Source organism: Sorex fumeus, unplaced genomic scaffold, assembly GCF_029834395.1.
Source record: "Sorex fumeus unplaced genomic scaffold, SorFum_2.1 ptg000008l, whole genome shotgun sequence".
Lineage (NCBI taxonomy): Eukaryota > Metazoa > Chordata > Mammalia > Eulipotyphla > Soricidae > Sorex > Sorex fumeus.
The window spans coordinates 90,013,762-90,034,601 of record NW_026606065.1 but is presented as its reverse complement, the minus strand read 5'-3'; the positions used below and the strand labels follow the sequence as shown (position 1 = coordinate 90,034,601).

The 20,840-nt window shown below is 41.4% G+C and overlaps 1 protein-coding gene across 6 annotated transcripts in view; it reads right to left on the bottom strand.

Moving 5' to 3' along the window:
* DCLK1 (doublecortin like kinase 1) overlaps nucleotides 1–20,840 on the bottom strand; it is a 405,267-nt gene that overhangs the window by 18,294 nt on the left and 366,133 nt on the right. For all 6 annotated transcript variants that reach the window (XM_056109146.1, XM_056109133.1, XM_056109140.1 and 3 more), the window contains 4 exons: nucleotides 18,969–19,046; nucleotides 18,511–18,607; nucleotides 15,865–15,945; nucleotides 846–959 (listed from right to left, as the gene is read on the bottom strand). In XM_056109146.1, coding sequence (XP_055965121.1) covers nucleotides 846–959; nucleotides 15,865–15,945; nucleotides 18,511–18,607; nucleotides 18,969–19,046 — 370 coding nt within the window. The remainder of the gene's footprint in view (nucleotides 1–845; nucleotides 960–15,864; nucleotides 15,946–18,510; nucleotides 18,608–18,968; nucleotides 19,047–20,840) is intronic.

The window sequence follows — 20,840 nt, the reverse complement described above, 5'->3', positions numbered from 1 at the left end:
TTTGTTTAGAAAAGGAAAACAGATCAAGTGATTTCACACTGAATATGCGATAGAAATTTACATGCTCTGAAAAAAGAGAGGATATTATTAAACACTTGAACAATCTTGGACTTGAATACATTTACTCTAGAATATGACACCAGGAAGTAGGAGGTTTCATTATTTCTCTGCCCAATTTAATCTTTGCCTAGAGCTGCTATCAAATTGCATGTAGTGTATGTCTGCATGTATAGAGCAGGCAAAAAAAAAAAATCCTTGCGCAGCTTCATCAATAAAATGGTAGATGTTCAAAGATATTTCAACTTTGAAACAGAAATTTCTAAAGAGCAAGACATGATGCTATTTTTTTGAGTGTTCGTAGCAATTCCATTTCACTGACAATTTGTGTAAGCTCTCTGCTATGTCTTGGCACTTGCCGAGGTCTCCTACAAAGGTCTATAGTGTTCCAAGCTCTCCCTGCAATTCTGCCTGTCTTTCTCAGCTTCCCTTCCCTCCCAGATTCTGGCAAAAGGACATCATGAACTCTTTTTCTCTGAGCCCCCAAAGTTTGCATTGGCACAAAGTCCAGCATGGGGGAGGTTTTCTGTTTTGAAAAATAAGTCATGAAATTAATACCTACAGCAAGACACCCTGGAGGTGTTGGATAATGATATGACTCCCAGGGAAATGAGCAGCAAAACCGTATTACAGACGAAGCTCCTAAACCTCCCCCCCATGCATCAAATGGTCGAGCTGTCTAAATAAATGACCCATTCTGCTGTCTCTGGGTGGAATCTCCTGAGGGACGACTGTCTCTTAGGTAGACTGCTTTTAAAAACACACAGGCGAATATTTCAGATGCTTACTGCTATGACAGAAACTCCAGCTGCCGTGCTGTTCAGCTTGGGGCCTGTGTTGAAATGCTTCTTTATCTTTCCAGCAACAGACAGCTGATGTTCATTTTCTGGGAGGCCGTCGTCCTGGGAATGGAAAGACAGGGGAGGGTCCAGAAAAATAAAACAATGAGATAAATGGGAAATGAGGCCGAGATCATCTAGCAATAGGTAGTGATATAAAATCTATAGGATTTCAGAAATCAACCCATGATAGTCTTCGCACAGAATGTGGTGGTGGAAAGTACTGCTTCAGATTTTGTTTCATTGCACATGAGCTCTAAAAATGTTATCTTGACTCTCAGAGTTCTGCTTCCCAATACATTTTTAATTTCTATTTCTTGTTGCTCATAAAAATCTATTTTCACCATGGCTCTAGGGATCGATGTCAAAAAGCAAATTAATCTAGCCAGCCAAAAAAAAAATCAATGTAAACATTTTTTTTCTGACCCGAGAGTTTTATCCTCTTAACCCATCATTCAGGCCCAGAGCTGAGGTAACTGTCAGCCCAGAGCTCAGATGGAGGCCCCTAAATAAACTCAGGCTGACTCTACAGCTACTCAATCTGCCATTCTGGAATCCCAGGCAACCTTCCAGGCAGAAAGTTCTTCCTTAAGTTTTCAAACCTCCTTGCTGTCTTCAAATCATCTGTTATTATTATGACATACCTCACATTGGAGCTCACTGGAACTAAGGCTTCAGCTCGCAGTTGGAGCTCACTAGGATGTGGGCTGGATAGATGGCTGGCTTTGGTTAAAAAGGGGCCAGAATCATAGCCAGAGTCACAAGTACGTGCCACCACCCGGTCATCATGAAAAGCTGCACAGTGCGAGGGAGAAGGCTCCCAGGATGGGAGCAGATTTGCACAGGAGATCCCTGGGTCATCCCAGCGCTACACAGTCTCTTGACCACTCCTGGGTGCAGCCCTGAATACTGAGACAAGAGTAGTTTCCTGATCCCAAGCACAGGGTGTGGAGAGAGAGAGAGAGAGAGAGAGAGAGAGAGAGAGAGAGAGAGAGAGAGAGAGAGCGCTGTACAATCTTTGAAGCTTTGAAGAAGGTTGTTTTGTTGCTTCAGGTTGTTTTGAATCTTCAGATTAGCAGAGCACTTAGGGACAAGGTAAACATTTCATAAATATTAGCTATGAATAAATAAAGAATGGACGCTAAAGCGTTACCTTCTAATAAAGCTCAAACCCAAATCTGCCGGCAAAACTGGAGTCTTGCTTTTATCATGTTGTTTCTCTGCCATTTTGCAAGCAATTTCTTAGCTCCACATGGGACAGCACATTTGCATCTTCCTGAGCAGGATTTGCTCACTCTTCTATAGAACTGGTATTTTTGTTTTGTTTCGTTTTGGGGTTACTCAGGAGTTTCTTCTGGCTCTGCACTCAGTGATCACTCCTGGCAGGGCTTGGGGAACCATATGTGGGGCAGGGAATTGAACCCGGGACAGCTGCCTGTAAGACAAGTGCATTGCCCTCTGTACTATCTTCTCTGACCACTGAAACCTGGTATTTCTGCACAGGATTCATTTCTTATTACAGCACTGTACTAATTGTTTACTCAGCCAGTGTGAATTGCCTGGCCACTGTGGAGCAGACCAGACAGTAGCTCATGGGAAAACGGGGCACAAAACGAGGCATGGCACTTTCTCTTTGTTTCAAAACCTGGACTCAAAGGACCTGTTCCAAGAATGATGACGACTCTTCTGTGAATCCCAGTCATTATTTTTCATTAGATATATTTGCACTATTTATTTACTTATTTATTTTTTGCTTTTTGGGTCACACTCAGTGATGCTCAGGCGTGACTCCTGGCTCTGCACTCAGGAATTACTCCTGGCAGTGCTCGGGGAACCATATGGGATGCCAGGGATCGGAACTCGGGTCGGTCGAGTGCAAGGCAAACGCCCTACCCACTGTACTGTTGCTCCAGCTTCCTCTTTTTGGTTTTCAGTGACTATATGTGTCATATATGTGTGTATTTATACATATGAAAGATAAAAGATTCATATGCATCACATATATGAACATACTGACATCTTTTTGTGCTTTTTGTAATGGCACTTTTTTATTTATTGGAGGGAACTTCAGAGGGGACACATTCATTGATGGTTCTGTGCCACTAATGTTCTGTGAACCACATGGTGCTAGAGATCGAGTCAGAGTTGGCTGCGTTCAAAACAAGTGCCTTAACCCCTGTATTCTCTTCCCAGCCTCGTTTGCTTTATAATAGAAGCCACTGGGACAGTGCCCTGCACACAGTGGAAAGTTAGCTTATGATATTTCGACTCATTTATATCACGCAATCTATCTAACTTTGGATCATGGGGCCACACTCAGCAGTGCTCAGGGCCTATCCCTAGCCCTATGCTCAGGAGTAAGCTGTATGTGCTGGCAGGGATCAGGGTTAACTGCATGCAAGTCACGTGCCTGGTGTCTTAAACTATTTTTGTGGTCCCGGGACTCAATTTGTTAAATGACTAGAAGGAAGACTTGGAACGCTGGTTAGGTCAGATACAAAACTAGATATGAAGTAAGCTTACCCTGTGGTTCAGAGCTCACTCAAAGTACAAAGCAAAAACTGTTTTAGAGCCCTGGAGATACCCCCAAGGTCTGAAACACATGTTTTTCAGGCAGAAGGTCTGGGTTCTGTTTCCTGAGTACCACCAGGAGCAACCCCTGAGTATCACCATGTATGACCCCCAAATTCAAACTAAAGCAACAGCAACAAAAATCTGTATTGCAGAAAGAGTTGGAAGTAAAGTACAGGTGAATCAGGGTCCCATGGAATGATGTCGGGGGGAGGAAACAGAAACAAGGATATAGCAAGTGTCTACTAGGTCTGGGGTTATGTTGGGAGGGACACGGGTAAGCGAAGGTCTCTGCCTATCAGAATTCTGTAGGCAACAGAGAGACAAAGTCTGCACACCCCATGACATCATGGAATAGTTACCAAACAGGTTGCAGAGCTTCTGCGCTCCACTAGAAACACCAGCGGAACGGAAAGAAGGCAGCAAGTTTCTTTTGTGACCAGTCAGCTCCCACTGGGTCCTCAGTGATGCTGGGTCTGTGTGCCCATACAGAGGAGGGAGATGGGTGTTTCTGTGTGTAGGGGATACGTCACAGCCATGTTTGACCAACTGTGAGTCCTCCAGTGTATCTCTGATTTGGAATGTCTGAGGAAGAGGGCCAGAGAGTTAGCACAAAAGTTGGGGCTCTTGCTTTGTTTGTGGCTGACCCTGGTTTGATCCCTGGAACCACATGATCCACTGAGCACCGTGGGGAGTGACTGAGCACAGAGCTGGGAGAAGCCCTCCAGCACTGCGGCATGTGGCCTCCATACCTCTTTAAAAGTTTATGTGGGAGAATAATGTCAGGGCAGCTGAATTAGCAGGGGAAAATGTGTCACAATGAATACAAAAATGATAGGGTTGAAGACTTATTAGGAAAACAATTTTTTATTTGTTTTTTTTTTGTTTTTTGTTTTTTTTTTTGCTTTTTGGATCACGCTTAGCAATGCTCAGGGGTTCCTCCTGGCTTTGCACTCAGTAATTACTCCTGGTGGTGCTTGGGGGACCATATGGGATGCTGGGGATCGAACCCAGGTCAGTCAAGTGCAAGGCAAACGCCCTAACTGCTGTGCTCTCGCTCTGGCCAGGAAAACAATTTTTTAAAAAAGAGGTATGGTGGGGCTAGAGAGATAGTGCAGCAGATAGGGTGTTTGCCTTGTACATAGCCAACCCAGGTTCAGTCCCTGGCCTCCCATGCCCTGAGCTGCGCCAGGAATGACTCCTGACTGCAGAGCCAGGAGTGATCCCTGAGCACTGCTGGGTGGTCCAAAACCAAAAAGAGGTGTGTTAAGTATAAAAGCTACCTTCCCTTAACTCGTTTTACACTCGAAGATTTTTTTTACACTACAGTATGCAGTTCCCGACTCTATATGTGAAAGAAAATTTCCCAGCACTGTGAGATTTCTCAAGCACCCTGGGAATGGCCCTAAGTGAGTACTATTCAGGAAGTAGTCCCAGAACACGGCCAGATATGGACCCACCCTCTACCTCTAATCCCCATCTCCAAAAAAAATATTTAGGATGGCATGATCTGGAGCTTAACACACTGGGAAATATTAGCAGTGGAAAAAAGCACTTTTTAAAAAGTGGTTAATGAAATAGCAGGCTCTTGCAATTGAACTCAGATAACAGCACTTGAAGTTAAGTTTGAATTTTTTTTTAAGCGATGCAAGGCAGTTTTTTTACTAGCAAAACTTACTATTTCTAGTGAATTGTCTCTGTTGTGATTTGGAGCTCGTTTGAAATTAAGGGGAGAGCCTGCTAAGTGGGGTATACCACTAAGCCTCACCCAAGTACACAGAAGTTCATTGAATTCATAGAGTGCTAGGAGACTTCAGGCAATGAGATTTGCATAAGCTTTTCTTTGTTAAGACAGTTTGAAACAGAGGCTTTTTTATTTTTTGGTTTTGGGGCCACATCTGGCGGTGCTCAGGGATTACTCCTGGTTCTATACTTAGGAATTATTCAGGGTACCACAAGGGATGCTGGGAATTGAACCCAGGTCAGCCACGTGCAAGGCAAATGCCCTATGCCCTACCTGCTGTGCTGTTGCTCTGGAAAAAGAAGATCCTTTTCAAACTGAGTTTGAAAAAAGAGGGAAAACTGGTCTAAGGAAGGTTTTCAATGGAAGGACAAAGGACACTGAGCATATCTGTATTCCTGGGATGAAATGTAGGCAATACAAAAGGAGAGTTCTGAGACAGGAGAAAGATGACTCGAGTGGCAGCAGGAGGGGGAACTAGGGTCAGCAGTTTGCTGGAGAAGTGAAGCTCCTCCTCAGAGATATGATGGAGGAAGGAGGGAAAAGCGGGAGACTTATTCTAAGTGAAGGGGAATAATAAAAAGAGAAATACTGGGGGGTGGGGAGACAATGTGTGTCTATTATCTGGTCTGCCAACAATGGACATACATGATCTCTGTATTCCTCATACTATTCTCCTCAACATGCATTCTAGACCCATTTTGAGAGTGAGTGAAAATCAAGGCTCATTCAAGGTGAAATCACTTGCACAAGATCATACAGTTAGAAAGTGGTTGAGTCGGGTCGGAGCCAGGCTGAACTTCTATTTGATCCACGTCAGTCAAGGGCCTTTATCAGCATTGATCAGCGACCAAAAGGGCTTCCGGAGAAGGACTCTACAAATACTCTTTCCATGATGAAAGTTACACAATAGTAAGGAGAAGTGCAGTTGAGTTAGGGACTGGAAAATATCAGAACATTTGAATGAGCTCTAGTGGAGCTGGGAGGTCAGTACAAGGGGTATGAATTGCTTCAAGGGGTGCAGAGGTAGTTAGTTAGAAAAGTCTCTGTCAGGAAGAGGCTGAGTGTCCCTGGAAGGGCTCAGATTCTGGGTTCTGGAGTTCTGCATTAGAGCAGACAGTGCCAGAAAGCCTGGCTGATACTGAATAACATGAAGATGTGTTTGGCAAATGCAGAGAAAAGAACAGTGGTATGCCCAGAGGAGCAGCCCCTGCTTAACTTCTAAGTAGACTGAGCTCGGGCTACCCAAGTTTTCTCCTTCTCCCTTTTCTTTTCCATCCAGCCTGAAAATTTCCTAGCATCTCTTTGCTGCTGGATAGGGCTAAGCCTTTGTCTTTGCACTGACCTCACAATGGACTTTGTCATCATTTCCCAGCCCTGTGCTGGTCCTAATCTCCTGTCAAGACTCCAAGCAACTCTTTTAGATGCTGGGTCCTGGGGGTTCAGGCCTCCAGTTTTAAATTCTAGTGAAGGTTTAAGCTTCCCTTGGGTTATCAGTCTGCCGAGAAGCAATGAAAGTAGTGAAACAACTCTCACAAGTTGTCAAAGATGCTTTTGACTTCATATATCCTAAAACATTTTATGATTTTCCCCTCAATAAAATAAAGTGTCACAGCTAGAGAAGGTAAAGCATGTGTGTGTACATGCATACACACACAGCAACTAACATGTTGGCAGTTTATCAGTTTTGAAGTTGTGAGCATATGAGATTAAAAGACAAGAACAACTTGCTTTTCTGGGACCTCATCAGCATCTGAGTTACATCGATTGTTGATAAACAGCTAACTTACTGTATTACAGCAACAAAATATATATGATTGTTAAAAGCATATATTTTATGAGCACAGCATGTAGGGCGTTTGCCTTGCATGCAGCCTACCCGGGTTTGATTTCTCCACCCCTCTTGGAGAGCCCGGCAAGCTACCGAGAGTGTCTCACCCGAACAGCAAAGCCTGGCAAGCTACCCATGACATATTCAATATGCCAAACACAGTAACAACAAGTCTCACAATTTGTTCTGAGACGTTACTGGTGCCCGCTCGAGCAAATCGATGAACAACAGGAGGACAGTGCTACAGTGCTATATCTTTATCACTGGGCTGGAGCGATAGCACAGTGGGTAGGGCGTTTGCCTTGCATGCAGCTGACCTGGGTTCGATTTCTCCCTCCCTCTTGGAGAGCCCGGCAAGCTACGGAGAATATCCTGCCTGCATGGAAGAGCCTGGCAAGCTCCCAGTAGTTTATTCGATATGCCAAAAACAGTAACAACAATTCTCACAATGGAGACATTACTGGTGCCACTCAAGCAAATCGATGAACAAAAGGAGGACAGTGCTACAGTGCTATCTTTATCACCATTATTCAAAAAAAAATTATGACTCCGAAACATGCAATGAATTTTTGAAATGTGCCAAACCTGGCAGCCTATTACAAATAGTTCTAGTATTATTACCATACGCTCTGTTATGTACTTTCTGAGAGTAGTTTCTGAAGTTTGAAATGGGATGGTTATGGTTTGAGGTTAGTGGGCTTTGATTTAGAAATTCCTATGTACCACTTGGCAGAGCATTGCAACTGACAAGAACAAAATTAGTCTGCAAAACGGAAAATGAACTCTCAGCTGTTGGTAAGAGACTTGGCTTCCTGGGGTCCACTTATCGAGTGAATGTTGGGGGGGTGACAATCAGAGGGGTGAAGAGGTCTGGTGTGATGCCAGTCAGTAGAGATAAACCCCCTCTTTCCTGAGGGACATCATCCCCAATACCATGCTTTCAGAAATTCCTCTCCCTTCGTTAACTTCTGGTCTTGAATCATGAATCTACTTTTCTATCCATGGTCAGATCTTATTATTATTAATACTTGTAAATTTATGAGAAGCATGGCAGACTTGAGAGGTTTACTACCAGGATATCCCAAATTAGCTTTAAAAAATCCTAAGGACATCAGAGTACTGTTTAATAGCATTTCCGTTTCATATCTGAGAGCAGTGATTGATGTCAGTTAAATATCCTCAGCTGGATGGCATGCAGGACCTTTGATTCTCCTCATCATGAACTTACATACTCTATGCCCACAATTCATACTGCACTTAGGGAACGCTGTGATGCAACTTCAAATCTATCAGTCTAACTTCAAATCTGGGAAGAAACTGAGGTTAAGCTGCCCAAATGAGAGGTAGGACTCTATGTTATCATTTGGAATCTATGAAGATAGTTGAGATGTATCGCCGAAATTCTCTTAATTTCTAACAAACCTCAACATAATAGAATAGATCCTTCTATAGTTCTGTGTGGGTTGATTGAGGTTTTATTAGCACTGGATTCTTTTAGTAGATTATCTAGGTATTTATTTTCTCTTCCTCCTCCCGTGCTTCTGACTCTCCCCACCCCCCAATCACCTTTAAAATATCTTGGCTAACTAATATTTTTAAGAACCACATGCAGTTGCAATAAAATACATTTTATTAGGAAGGTGGGGGCCTTAACTCAATTAATTAACATCATTAAGCTTATTTAAAGCAGTCTTTTCCACAAGCAAAGAAAGCACAGACGTTTTCAGCCTTGATGGCACATGACAATCACCTGGGAACTTTTAGAAATACCAATGGCCAAATGAGAGGGCAGAAAAATTACATTAGAAGATCTAGAGGGTAAGGAAATAGCTGTGAGATGTATAGAACCTGGCATTTGAGAGGCTCTGAGTTCAATTCCAGGAATGAAGGCTGCAGACCCTAACAGCCATCAGTTCTCTGGGTTCTAAACAGAAGCGTGGTGGGCTGAGTATTGCCAAGAATGATCTCAGGGTCCTGGGTGCTGGGGAAACCCTGCCAAAAAGTTTGAACCTCTAAGCACAAAATCTAGCATCAGACCTTGTATTAGCGATTCAACATGAATTCTTTGAGTCTTGATTTCTTCATTAATAAAGTCAGGAAAACAACGAGTAAAATTTGATTTGTAGCATTGAAGAAGTCAGATGGAGCTCTTTCTAGTTATTTGAAGAGTAACCTAAGATAAGGTGGACTCACACTTTGAAAACAATAATGCAGGTAACCATTATATTTTACATATTATATTGGTGATAATCCACTGCTAGTTTTGATTTTGGGAATATATTGGGAAGTGTCAGTTAAGACTTTGAACTTATGGGTTTCTCTCTCTCTACACCCTGCCTGCCTTGCCCCCAGTCTGCCTCTAGAGCAGACACTTCTCTCTCTCTCTTTCTCTTTCTGTCTTTTATTTTGGGCATTAGGGTTTGCAATACAGGTACTGAAGGATTATCATATATATCCCTTTACCTCCGTTTAGCACGCAGTTCTTGTCCAGAGTGATTATGGGGAAAATGGGGAAAATGGGGACATTGGTGGTAGGAAATGTACACTGATGAAGGAACAGGTATTGGAACATTGTGTGACTGAAACCAAATTATGGACGACTTTGTAAGAGTATATCTCACAACGATTCAATTAAAAATAAAGATTTTCAACTTATCATTAATCTACATTTTGATCAATAAAATGTGATGGGGAAATATAACATATTTTGTATGATATATCAAATCATATAAAAATTTATATGATTTTACATATAAAATCATATCCTCTCTGATCCTTTGCATGACTGAGAAATATTCTTGTTTAATCCAGTCTCATATATTATGTGCATAATCCATATTGATTTTCCAGTAGGTGAGTAATAAAGAAAAAAACTCTTAGCTAGAATGATGATGATGATGATGATGATGATGATGATGATGATTTTGCTTTTTGGGTCACACCCCTACGATACACAGGGGTAAATCCTGACTCTGCGCTCATGAATTACTCCTGGCGGTGCTTGGGGGACCATATGGGATGCTGGGAATCGAACCTGGGTTGGCTGCGTGCAAGTCAAATGCCCTACCCACTGTGCTATTGCTCCAGCCCCCAACCTAGGATAATTATTGTAGGTATTCTACAGCTATGAGAATAGGAAGAGCTGTGCTAGAAGGAAGCTAGTTGTACACACATCAGCTGCTGGAGCCTGGAGCACACAGAAGATAGCTCTCATGACTAAGGAGGTTTCTTCCTCAGTCAAGCATATCCTACACTGAAGCTTGATATTGCTCACAAATTTGTCTTCAAGCCATCTGTTGTTGGGGATGATAGAGGCACCTTCTCAAGAAGACTCAAATTCACCAAATCTGTGTGACATACAGCTAAAGTATTTGCCTTTGAGATGGTTCTCTCAGGCTCATCAAATATACAGTCCTCTCTCCTACCACAAGTGGACAAATTGTTTCTATTCCCTCCATTTCACAGAAAGACCAACTGTTTAGTGTCTCTACAGAGCCACCAGACTTCCTGGAGTAGGCTTTCCTTTCCTGCTATCTAGAAACATTGTCTGCCTTTGTCCACAGGATTCCTTGGAACCATCTATAGAGATGCCTCCCTCCTGACTCTTTCCAGGACAGAGAAGGTCAGTCAGAGTCTCAGTGGACACAACCACGAGATGCATGCCAGGCGAAGCTCCTGGAGTGAAGTTAAAGTAAGGAACTTCTGTTCAATGGATTTTCAGTTCCTTTGACCCCCTGCTTCATAAGGGAGTGCCTCTTCAATTCCAAGAATGCTAGGTGGAAAAGTCATTGTTAAAACAACAGAGAGGATACTGGTAAATCATCGCTCTCTGATAATTTCCTCAGGGTTCATTGATTATTGCCTTTTCCCTTACTGGCGGTGTCCTCTTCATTTTATTGCCAAATAGGAATTACTAAGATATCTGGGAAAGGAGCAATATACAACGGGTAGGGGACTTGCCTTGTACACAACCAACCTGGGTTTGATCCCCAGCATCCCTTATAGTCTTCCAAGCAAGTCCAGTAGTAATTCCTGAATGTATATCAAGGAGTAACCCCTGAGCATTGCTGGGTGTGGTCCCAAACCCAAATAAATAAATTCTTAAGGTATGCGATGTGACTGCTTGATTGTGACTTTGTGACCCTTGGAGATCTCAGCAAACATAACATGCTGAAAACTCACATTATGAGACCAAAACAATTACTATTTTTCTATTTAGTTGCTATACAAATGGAATTTTAAAAGGTAACCTATCACTTTATATGTTGGATTTCAGATTTTTGCTAAAACAAATATGTTATGATTTTTGGGGGGTGAAGTTTTGGGTGAAATCTGAGAGTTTGGGGACTACACTTCTCTCAACTCTGTGCCTGGGGGCCTATGTCCTGCTAGGACTGAACCCTGAGTTCTTTCATGCAAAGCCTCCACTCGGTTCAATGAGTTATCCAGCCCTACAGCCCTTAGAAGTGGAAGTGTTTTTGTCCCTTAGAAGTGGAAGTCTGGACAAACCACTTTTGGCACCATGTGAGTTCTCCCACCAGCCATGATCCTGAGACTCATAAATAAATCTTGAAAGAGATCAACAAGTTGCAGAGATTTTTTTCAGACCCCTTGCCAGGCTGAGTCATTTGGGCTACCCCAGGCGGTTGGGTGAGCCCAGTACTGCCCAAACAGAGCCCCGGCAGCCAAAAATCTCCACACTCCACAATTGCTGCCATGCTCTCAGGTGGATTCCTCTGCTCCAGATGAGCTTCATCCAAAAGTTAATCTGTTGAAAAACTCGGGTATGCAGGTTTTGTGATTGAAATCTCCATGCTTTCATGGAAGTAGAGATGGGCTAACCCCACCCAATCTCGTGCATTTCTGGGGAAGTCATATACACACCCCAAAGCCACCACCACCCAGTAAAAAATTTAACGCCAGCAGTCTCATCCGTTAAAAATTTTGGACACCCTGGAGTGTACAGTCCCATAACACCTCAAACTCAACAACACTGATAAGCAAGGAGAAGCACATAAAATTAGATAGGATGTAATATAGAAGGCATTCAATCTCAATTAACAAATTATCAACACAGAAGGCTTAACCTGCAACAATGTTTTAGTAATCTCTTACATGAGGGCTTACTAGTTCCATGGTGAGATGCACAGTCTTCACTAAGGCCATTTAAAAAGTTTGAATTTCGGGGCTGGAGCAACAGCATAGCAGGTAAGGCATTTGCCTTGCATGCGGCCAACCCAGGTTTGATTCCCAGCATCCCATATGGTCCCCCTGAGCACTGCCAGGAGTAACTCCTGTGCAACGCCAGGTGTGACCCAAAAAAAAGCAAAAAAAAAAAGTTTGAATCTCCTATATGCTCTCCTTGCTTTCAGGAAATGTGTTTGGGACTCTGTGAGGGAAAATTAAGGTGTTAGCCACAGTCCAAGTTATAGATGGAGCCGTGGAATCAAATTCTTGGTGAAGTGGGACCACGGGTGAAAATATGTATGAGGATTCAATTAGCTTAATCAATGGCTGAACAAATAGCAGTACTCCTACATTAAAAAAACAAAAAAGAAAAGAAAATAGGTATGAGGCAGGTTGAGGAGGCAAAAAGTGACTGCTGAGACTTGTGAGTGCTGCCCTTAGCCAAATAATAACAATTTTCTAAGGTAAGAGTCCCTAAATCTTCCTAATTATGTTTCTTTACTAAAAAAATTGGAAATTACTGATGCAAGTTTATGAAGTTAGGGGTGTTATTGCTTCCAACAGTATTGAGATGTTTTCTCATGTTCATAAGGTTATAGGACAGTAAGTATTGATACCCTGCAGAACTTTCCCTTCTCAACACTCTCCAGGACAGACCTTTGTCTCCTCCTTCAGGAAGGCTTCCAGGACATCTACCCAACAGCACTGAGTCCCTTTCCCCATATCGTGTGGTCCTATCAGAGAGCTTGTGGAGGGTGTGTCTGGCAGGCAAAGATTTTCTGATGAAAACATATCTTAAAAAATGCTACCAGAATCTGTGGATCTCTTTTCTTCATGGCTCTTTATGAGTCTTCAAAGGCCGTGTATATTTTACTATCATCATCACACTCATTATTTGGGTTTTAGAGCCACACCTGACAGTGCTCAAGGCTGACTCCTGCCTCTGTGCACAAGGATCACTCCTGGTGGTGCTGGGGATTAAACTAAAGTCAGCTGCATGTACTATCTATCTGGCCCAAATTCTGACGTTAAGTTCATATTTTTCTGGTTTATTCAGTGAGGTGACATTGTCTGGCTTTGCAGGGTTAGCTGTGATTTAAAAATTTGTGTGGCTATGCTAAGCGAAATGAGTCAGAAAGAGAGGGATAGACATAGAAAGATTGCATTCATCTGGGGGATATAAAATAACAAAATATGAGATTAATACCCAAGAATAGCTGAGATCAACACTAGGAGGATTACTCCATAGCTTAGAGGCTAGCCAGGTATTCTAGGGGAAAGGGCAATTCAGATAGAAAAGGGAACACTAAATAAAGGGTGTCTGGAGGATCCTCCCAGGAGAGGAGATGCATGTTGAAAGTAGACTATGGACTGAACATGTTTGCCACTCAATGCCTCTTTTGCAGACCACAACACCCAATAGGAGAGAGAGAATGAAAGGGAATGCCCTGCCACAGAGGCAGGGTGGGATGGGGTGGATGGGGGGAGGGATGTTATCCATGGGGGTGGAAAATGGGCACTGGTGGAGGCATGGGTATTTGATCATTGTATAACCAAAACCCAAGCACAAAAATTTGTAAATCTACAACTGTACCTCATGGTGTTTCACTAATAAAAAAAAAAGAAAATTTGTGTGGCATGGGCCTTCAATCAGAATGCAGAGAACCAAGAACAGTCATCTGAAGAGCCTACAGTTGACTATGCTTGGATTCTTCCACACTCTACCTCCAAGACAAAAACACCACATATATTCCCATATTCATATTCCCCCCATCACCTGAGCTGACGCAAGTACAAATGATAAGTAAACTTTGGACAAGTCACCTATATAGTCTGTCTTTTAAATGGGGACCATGCCGCTAGTCCTGCCTATCTCATATACTTGTTACTATGTTTTCATGAGATACTGCCCAACCTTTCCCATGTGATGGGAGAGGACAGTTCTTGTTAAGCGCCTCGGGTAAATGCAAAGGTTGCCAAGACCGGAAGTACCTGCTCCTGTATTCTGATTGTCCTGCCTGGCTAACCCAGGGTCCAAGGAACATGACATCTTCATTCATTTGTACACTAGTTAGAACACTCTGTTATATAAAAGAATTGAAAACAAAACTTAGCTGCATAGCTATACCAGCTCAACAAGGTCACATTATATATAATTTCCTGTCACCTTTCAGGGGGTGGGTGTGAGGCATCAGGCTCAGATGTGTGAAGTGCTGGCATGGAGGCCCATAGCCATGAGGCAGCAAAACATCAACGAGTTCCCACACTTTCTTATTGTTTTCTTTTTTGGCCACTCCCAACGACACTCAGGGGTTACTCCTGGGTCTGCACTCAGGAACCATTGGTGGTGCTCGGATGACCATATGGGATGTTGGGGATTGAATCTGGATTGGCCATATGCAAAGCAAATGCCCCACATGTTGTACTATTGCTCTGGTCCCCAGATCCCACACTTGCACCTCACATGTAGCCTGTCTCAAGCCTGTATGATGCTTTCAATTATACCTCGTTTTCAACAATAATCATTTTTTGGAAAAAAAATTACTTGTCTGATCATCAGGGTAGCTAGGGAAGTGGAGCACTACTATTGCCTTCAATTCACAGCCAGCTCGCTGGAAAGGGTTGAAAGGTCAGCAAAATTTGGATTAATGTGCCACCATTCCACCTTTCTATGTCTATATCCCCATCTATTTCTATTTCTACGTCCAAATCTATGTCTATCTTCTCTTCTGGCAGTAGAAACCATTAGCTTTTGCATCTGTGTATGAGAGTGACAGCAGAACCCAGGTGATAAGACCTAAGGGACGCATAATCAGTTATGCACGTGGTGCCTAAAATACTCCTGGGAAGAACACTTTAAATATTCATTGAAAGAGATATCACTGGACCTGGATTTAAACTACAGCAGCAGCAGCAGCAGCAGCAGCAGCAGCAGCAGTAGCGGTGGCATCTAAGAGCTTTTTTCAGCCTTAGGAATGCAAATGTGTATTTTTTGATTCCTGAGTGACTCATGAGCACATGCAAGTTTTAGAAGTGCTAAATTAGCTTGCCTTGCATGTGGCTGACCCAGGTTTGATCCCTGGCACCTCCTATGGTCCCCCGAGTCCTTCCAAGAGTGATCCCTGAGTGCAGAGTCAGGAGAAAGTCCTAACGACTACCAGGTGTGACCCTAAAATCAAAACATATGTGTATATACACTCACAAGCACGCACACACATACACACATATGTGTGTGTGTATGTGTGTGTGTGTGTGTGTGTGCTACATTAGAACACTCCATAATTTATGCATAGACTCTAGAGTCATTTATGCTTTTGGTAGAAATGATGAGAAAGTATTACAGACTCATAAAACTGCCCTGTCTTATTAAAGAATATTTTGCTCTAATCTGGATCACAGAGAGAAGGCTGTGAGGTGGGGTGGGGGCTGAAATTAAGTGCACCTCCACAGTAGAGTCTGGTGCCACCCAAACACTGACCAATTTTGTGATAGGGACCACGGGCACATCAGCAAGAACTTATCAGAGGCGCTGGTGGCGAAGTGCAAGGTCTTGTAAATGTCTGGTACACTTGACGGGGAGGGACAAAGGCATGTAACCTACAATTTGAAGAGTAAATACATGGGAGGAAGTCACTTACATTAACCCAAGGATGTTCAAGGACCTGCATAGCCGAAAATCGCTGATCAACATTGACTAACAGCATCATGGTGATGAGCTCCTGTGAAAAAGAACATGTGATTCTATCTGTTCCACTTTTAAAGTAAAACTCTGGGTGCTTTCAAGTGTGCAAGCTTTGTTTTAGTTGGGAAAGAATATATGAAACCTCTAAATCTTAGTATATCAATTCAATAATCTTAAGATATCAATTTGACTTACCCAGAAGCTAGCTACTAAGTGACACCTTTAAAAATCAAAGTGAATATTTGCAATTATAAATATATAACCATTAGTTGACAGAAAAAATTAACTTAATGAAAATATTTTTAGTAGAAAAGAAGTTTAACAAGTTAAAGAATTAATATTTCTTTCTTTGTCTAGGATTTTGCTCTTCAGAGACAGATTTCTTTATTGCCTTAATACAGAAATCACAGATAAATACAAATTTTTCTCTTTGGTAGCTGAAAAGAAAATTAAATTTTCCCTCCTACATGTAAGATAGTGTATTTAAGTTATGAAAGAAAGAAATGAAGCAAATATATAGAATTGTCAAAAGTGAGTTGGTAAAACAAGAATGATTTTTTAGTAGCCAAACAAGTCTAAGGAAATGAACCAAAGTACTTCAATTATTTCCAAATTAATCAACATTTAAAAAGGCCTATTAAAAAGTAAACGATTTAGGGCTGGAGTAATAGCACAGGGGTAGGGCATTTTCCTTGCATGCGGCTGACCTGGGTTCAATTTCCAGTATCCCATATGGTCCCCTGAGCACTGCCAGGAAAGATTCCTGAGTGCAGAGCTAGGAGTAAACCCTGTGCATTGACAGGTGTAACCCAAAAAGCAAAAAAATAAAAATAAAATGAACAATTTAATGTTTCTGAAGTTGGTGCAACTTCCACATGAGTTTCTGAACCAAGAAAGCACACCTTGGGTTTGAATGATGAATTTGTTAAACCTTTGTCCATTTTGTATTGGAAGTCTCACAATGGCAAAATTAGATAAATGTAACTCAGTTCCGTAAATTCACACTCTGAGTGTCAGTCGGGATTCCCGTGAATGCTTCGTGGGAAGGATTCATTTCCAGGGATGTAAAGGTAATTTCCTTTGTCTTCATTTTCTGATGTGGGCCAGTACTTATGAAAGCACCTATGGTATGGGGTGGTACAGGGTCTAAGAAAAACAGTCCTGTTTGTCAGTGACTCAGAACCTGTGTTAGGGAGTGATGGCACTGAGTGATGCCAATGCATGTTGCAGCTCACAGGCAAAAACACCTCCACCACTGGTTTTGCAGTTGTATTATCTCATCTCCTTTCATCTTTGTGTCTTTTCTCCAACACTTCTCAAAAATCCTTATTTTTCAGCTGGTCTAGAGGTAAATACCTGGTTAGATAAAAAAATAAGAGACTTGGGCCTAATATGAGTCATTTTCTGCAGAGAGTAACCAAGTCTATATATAAATATATATATATGTATATATATATTCATATTCAAGACCTAGCACTCATATTCACACTCATATTCAGGACACAGAAAAAGGAAAGAAATACACTGAATAATCAAAATATAAGTATTTCTTTCTCTCCATTTTTCAAAAACTGAAGTCAATGCGTGGGAATGCAAGTTTAATGGGTCAACAAAAAATTTTCCTTTTACCGTTAACGAGATATTATAATCTTATTGGTGGGTTTCCTACATCGATCAGATAGAAACCATATGCGTAGTTCTCCTTTCCTTCTAAATTCTGTCTATCTTTTAAGGTATAAGTTAAATCAGAGCTTCTTTATGACATTTTTCTTAATCACTTCAAGTCATGTCGATAATTATCCATTTTATTAACTATTCACTCAATTCACTTGTCAATTTATTCATAAATTATGTACATGCTTCACACCAGTTAGTATTTACTGGTCACTTTTTAGGCACTGGCAATATAGCAATAAAATACACAAGTATCTTTTTCTTAACATTTACTTTCTAATAGAGTGAGAAAATCTACATAAATAGAATGCAGCCACCTCTTATTTAGCTTTGTATCTATTTAGGTTGGTTGAGATAAATAGACAGAGAGATAGATTAGCAATTTAAGGTAAATAAGAGGAACAAAAGAGTGTAAGTGCTATGAAGAAAAATGAAACAAGGAAGGAGGATGAAAGGGTGAGGCAGACAGTTATAATCTATAAGTACAAATAGAGTTATAAGTTATAAGTGCAATGTTATAAGTTATAAGTACAAATGTGGTCGTTTGGAATAGTTTCTTTGAGAAGACGACATTAAAGAAACTCCAGTCTGCTTTTTAATTGAGCTTAAAGATCTCATAGAGATAAATCAACGAGCCATGCAGATATGAGAATAGCTAGTCTGAATGGGGAGGGCATAGCAAAAGGCTAGAGCATTGAAACTCGGTGGTAACAGGAAAAGATGAATTTAGGGAGGAATAGATACTTAATGCATTGGTATCACTGTGAATTAGTGCTGTAATGACTGTGAAGTCTTAGAAAATCTAGTAATCACCATTAAATATGTACAAAGATCACATTGATGGCATCACTAATCTCGGTATACAATGATTTACAATTAATAATTTCATTCAGAGGTATGGACTATAAAAAAGAGAAAAGATTCCTACCTTTGCAGAATCAGAAACATTATCCCAGTACGGAGAAGGAAAATCCACTTGTCCCATCAAAATCTGATCAAAGAGCACCTCCTGGTCATCACCACTTCTATGTAGATTAATGATAACAAGGGAAAAACAGCACCAAAACATCAGCTTAGGATATTTCTCTTTAATCTTATGCCCTGTAGCACTTCTTTTCCCCATAAATGTATAAAATGTGTTTTTTAAAGACATTCAAAATATCAGTGTGGAACAGTTTTGGTAAATTAAGAAAGAATGAATTTTTTAAGTATATGAGAAGATATATCTAAGCATGCAAAACATGGAAAAAATAACAGGCACAACAAGTGAAATTCTTATTATATTCTTTCCCTGCTGCAGGCTCCTTTGTGTAAGGAGGCCAAATGGATCATTTAGAGAATAGAGAAATGCTTTGTTGGTGTTGAGTAAAAGATTGCTGCCCATACCCACGGAACGGAGGGAAACCACACAGCAGGATGTAAGTGATTACCCCAGCTGCCCAGATGTCCACCTTGAGGCCATATCTGGAAAAGTAAGTGATGTCAGAGTTAGCAAAGTCAGGTCAGGACAAATTATGAGGCAAGGAAAAAAAGTAGATGACTCCCAAACTGAACCAGTATCAAATTATCATCAACAACAACAAAAAGAATAATCTTGGAACTAAAGCCCATCAACAAAATTATCAATAAAAGAATAGTATAAAAGGAGAATAAGTAACAAGACTAAAAATCACAGTAATACAGCTCAAGCTTCGGTCAAAATATCAGAAAGAAAAGGGCTTCAGCCAAATGGTTTGATATAGTTACATCAATGTCAAAATCATAATTTGATACCTTGAGGGTATCAACTTCCCTAATTTTAGTAATAAGCGTCACATATAAGAGATTTTTCAATCTGTCAAAATACTGACACATATCCTCTTATTTTGTTTTCTGTAAGTCAACAGTAAAAGAAGTCCTGCCTATTCTAAGGAAGTAAAAAATCAAAGTTCAGAGAGTTGTAATTATAACAATTATTGAAATATTTTGCATTGTAACTTTCTGTGTATCAGGTGTGCATCATTATAAATCAACCCACGATTTTTAAGTTCACCACTAAAAGTTGAATTCTATGCTTCACCAGATGATAGAGGGTCAGTATGTTGCTCATGATGACACAGTCAGTAGTAAGGCTGGGTTCCCCCAGCCTCCAAAGTCTTCAAGAACCCAACCAAGTCCTCTTCCTCCACTCCACTCCCTCCAGCAGGCTTTCAGAGGACTCACATCACTCATGCCCTTAGCTGTGCTCTCTAAGGACCTTCAAGCATGGCTTGAGATACGAACTCAAAATTCACCAAAATTTGATGAATAAAGAAGTCTGCATTCCCTTACATCTCATTTCCTTATCTATTCTGTATTCCTGCTGTTCTGGATTATAGTGGAAGCAGAAAAACTGTCTCCAACTGGCCCCAGTGGGGGACACAACATAGATCACTGATCATGGGTTGCCAATGGGGAGAGAGGTAGGACTGTGTTCTCTTACTGTCCACCTTCATCATCCGTCTGCTTAAGGTTCCTGCTTCCGAACTTTGTTTCAGGGGTTGGAGCAATACACAGCAGGTAGGTCGTTTGCCCTGCATGCAGCTGACCCAGGTTTGATTCCCAGCATCCCATATGGTCCCCCGAGCACCATCAGGAGTAAATTCTGAGTGCAGAACCAGGAATAACCCTTGTGCATTGCCGGGTTTGACCCAAAAACCAAAAAAAACAAAACAAAACAAAGCAAAACAAAACAAAAATAAAAACAAACCAGAACTTTGTTCCAAACCTCAGAAAGAAACAGAGCTCTTTATAAGAGCTCCTTGCTCACAAGGATCTGAGTTCAAATGCTCACTCAGCTACTCTCCATGTAGCTTACCTGATAACTTCCATCATCAGAGTCTGAATTTATCATGTAAGAATACAGATCAGACCCTCTCCCTGGGAGTAATACTATATCAAGGAGTTTAGAGCACTGCATATAGTAGGTGTAGGTTCTTAATAAAGATGAGGCTACCTTGCTTTCTCCCCCCACTCTCCCATAATAGGAAGGAGATTTTCATTCTTCTGACACTGCTGCTTACAGAAACCTGCAAATTCCTAGTGGCCCTCTGATGCTTAAAGATGTTTGTACTCCACAGATAACAACTGGATCTCCAAAAGCGCCAAAATGGGACTGGAATTGGATAACAAGGACAGCAGGGAGAAATAAGCACAGGGGACTATAATCACCACATAGCAAAGTCGGTTTCTTTTATCTCCAAAAGCAAGTTAATTACCATTGCTATATGTTTCTCTGTT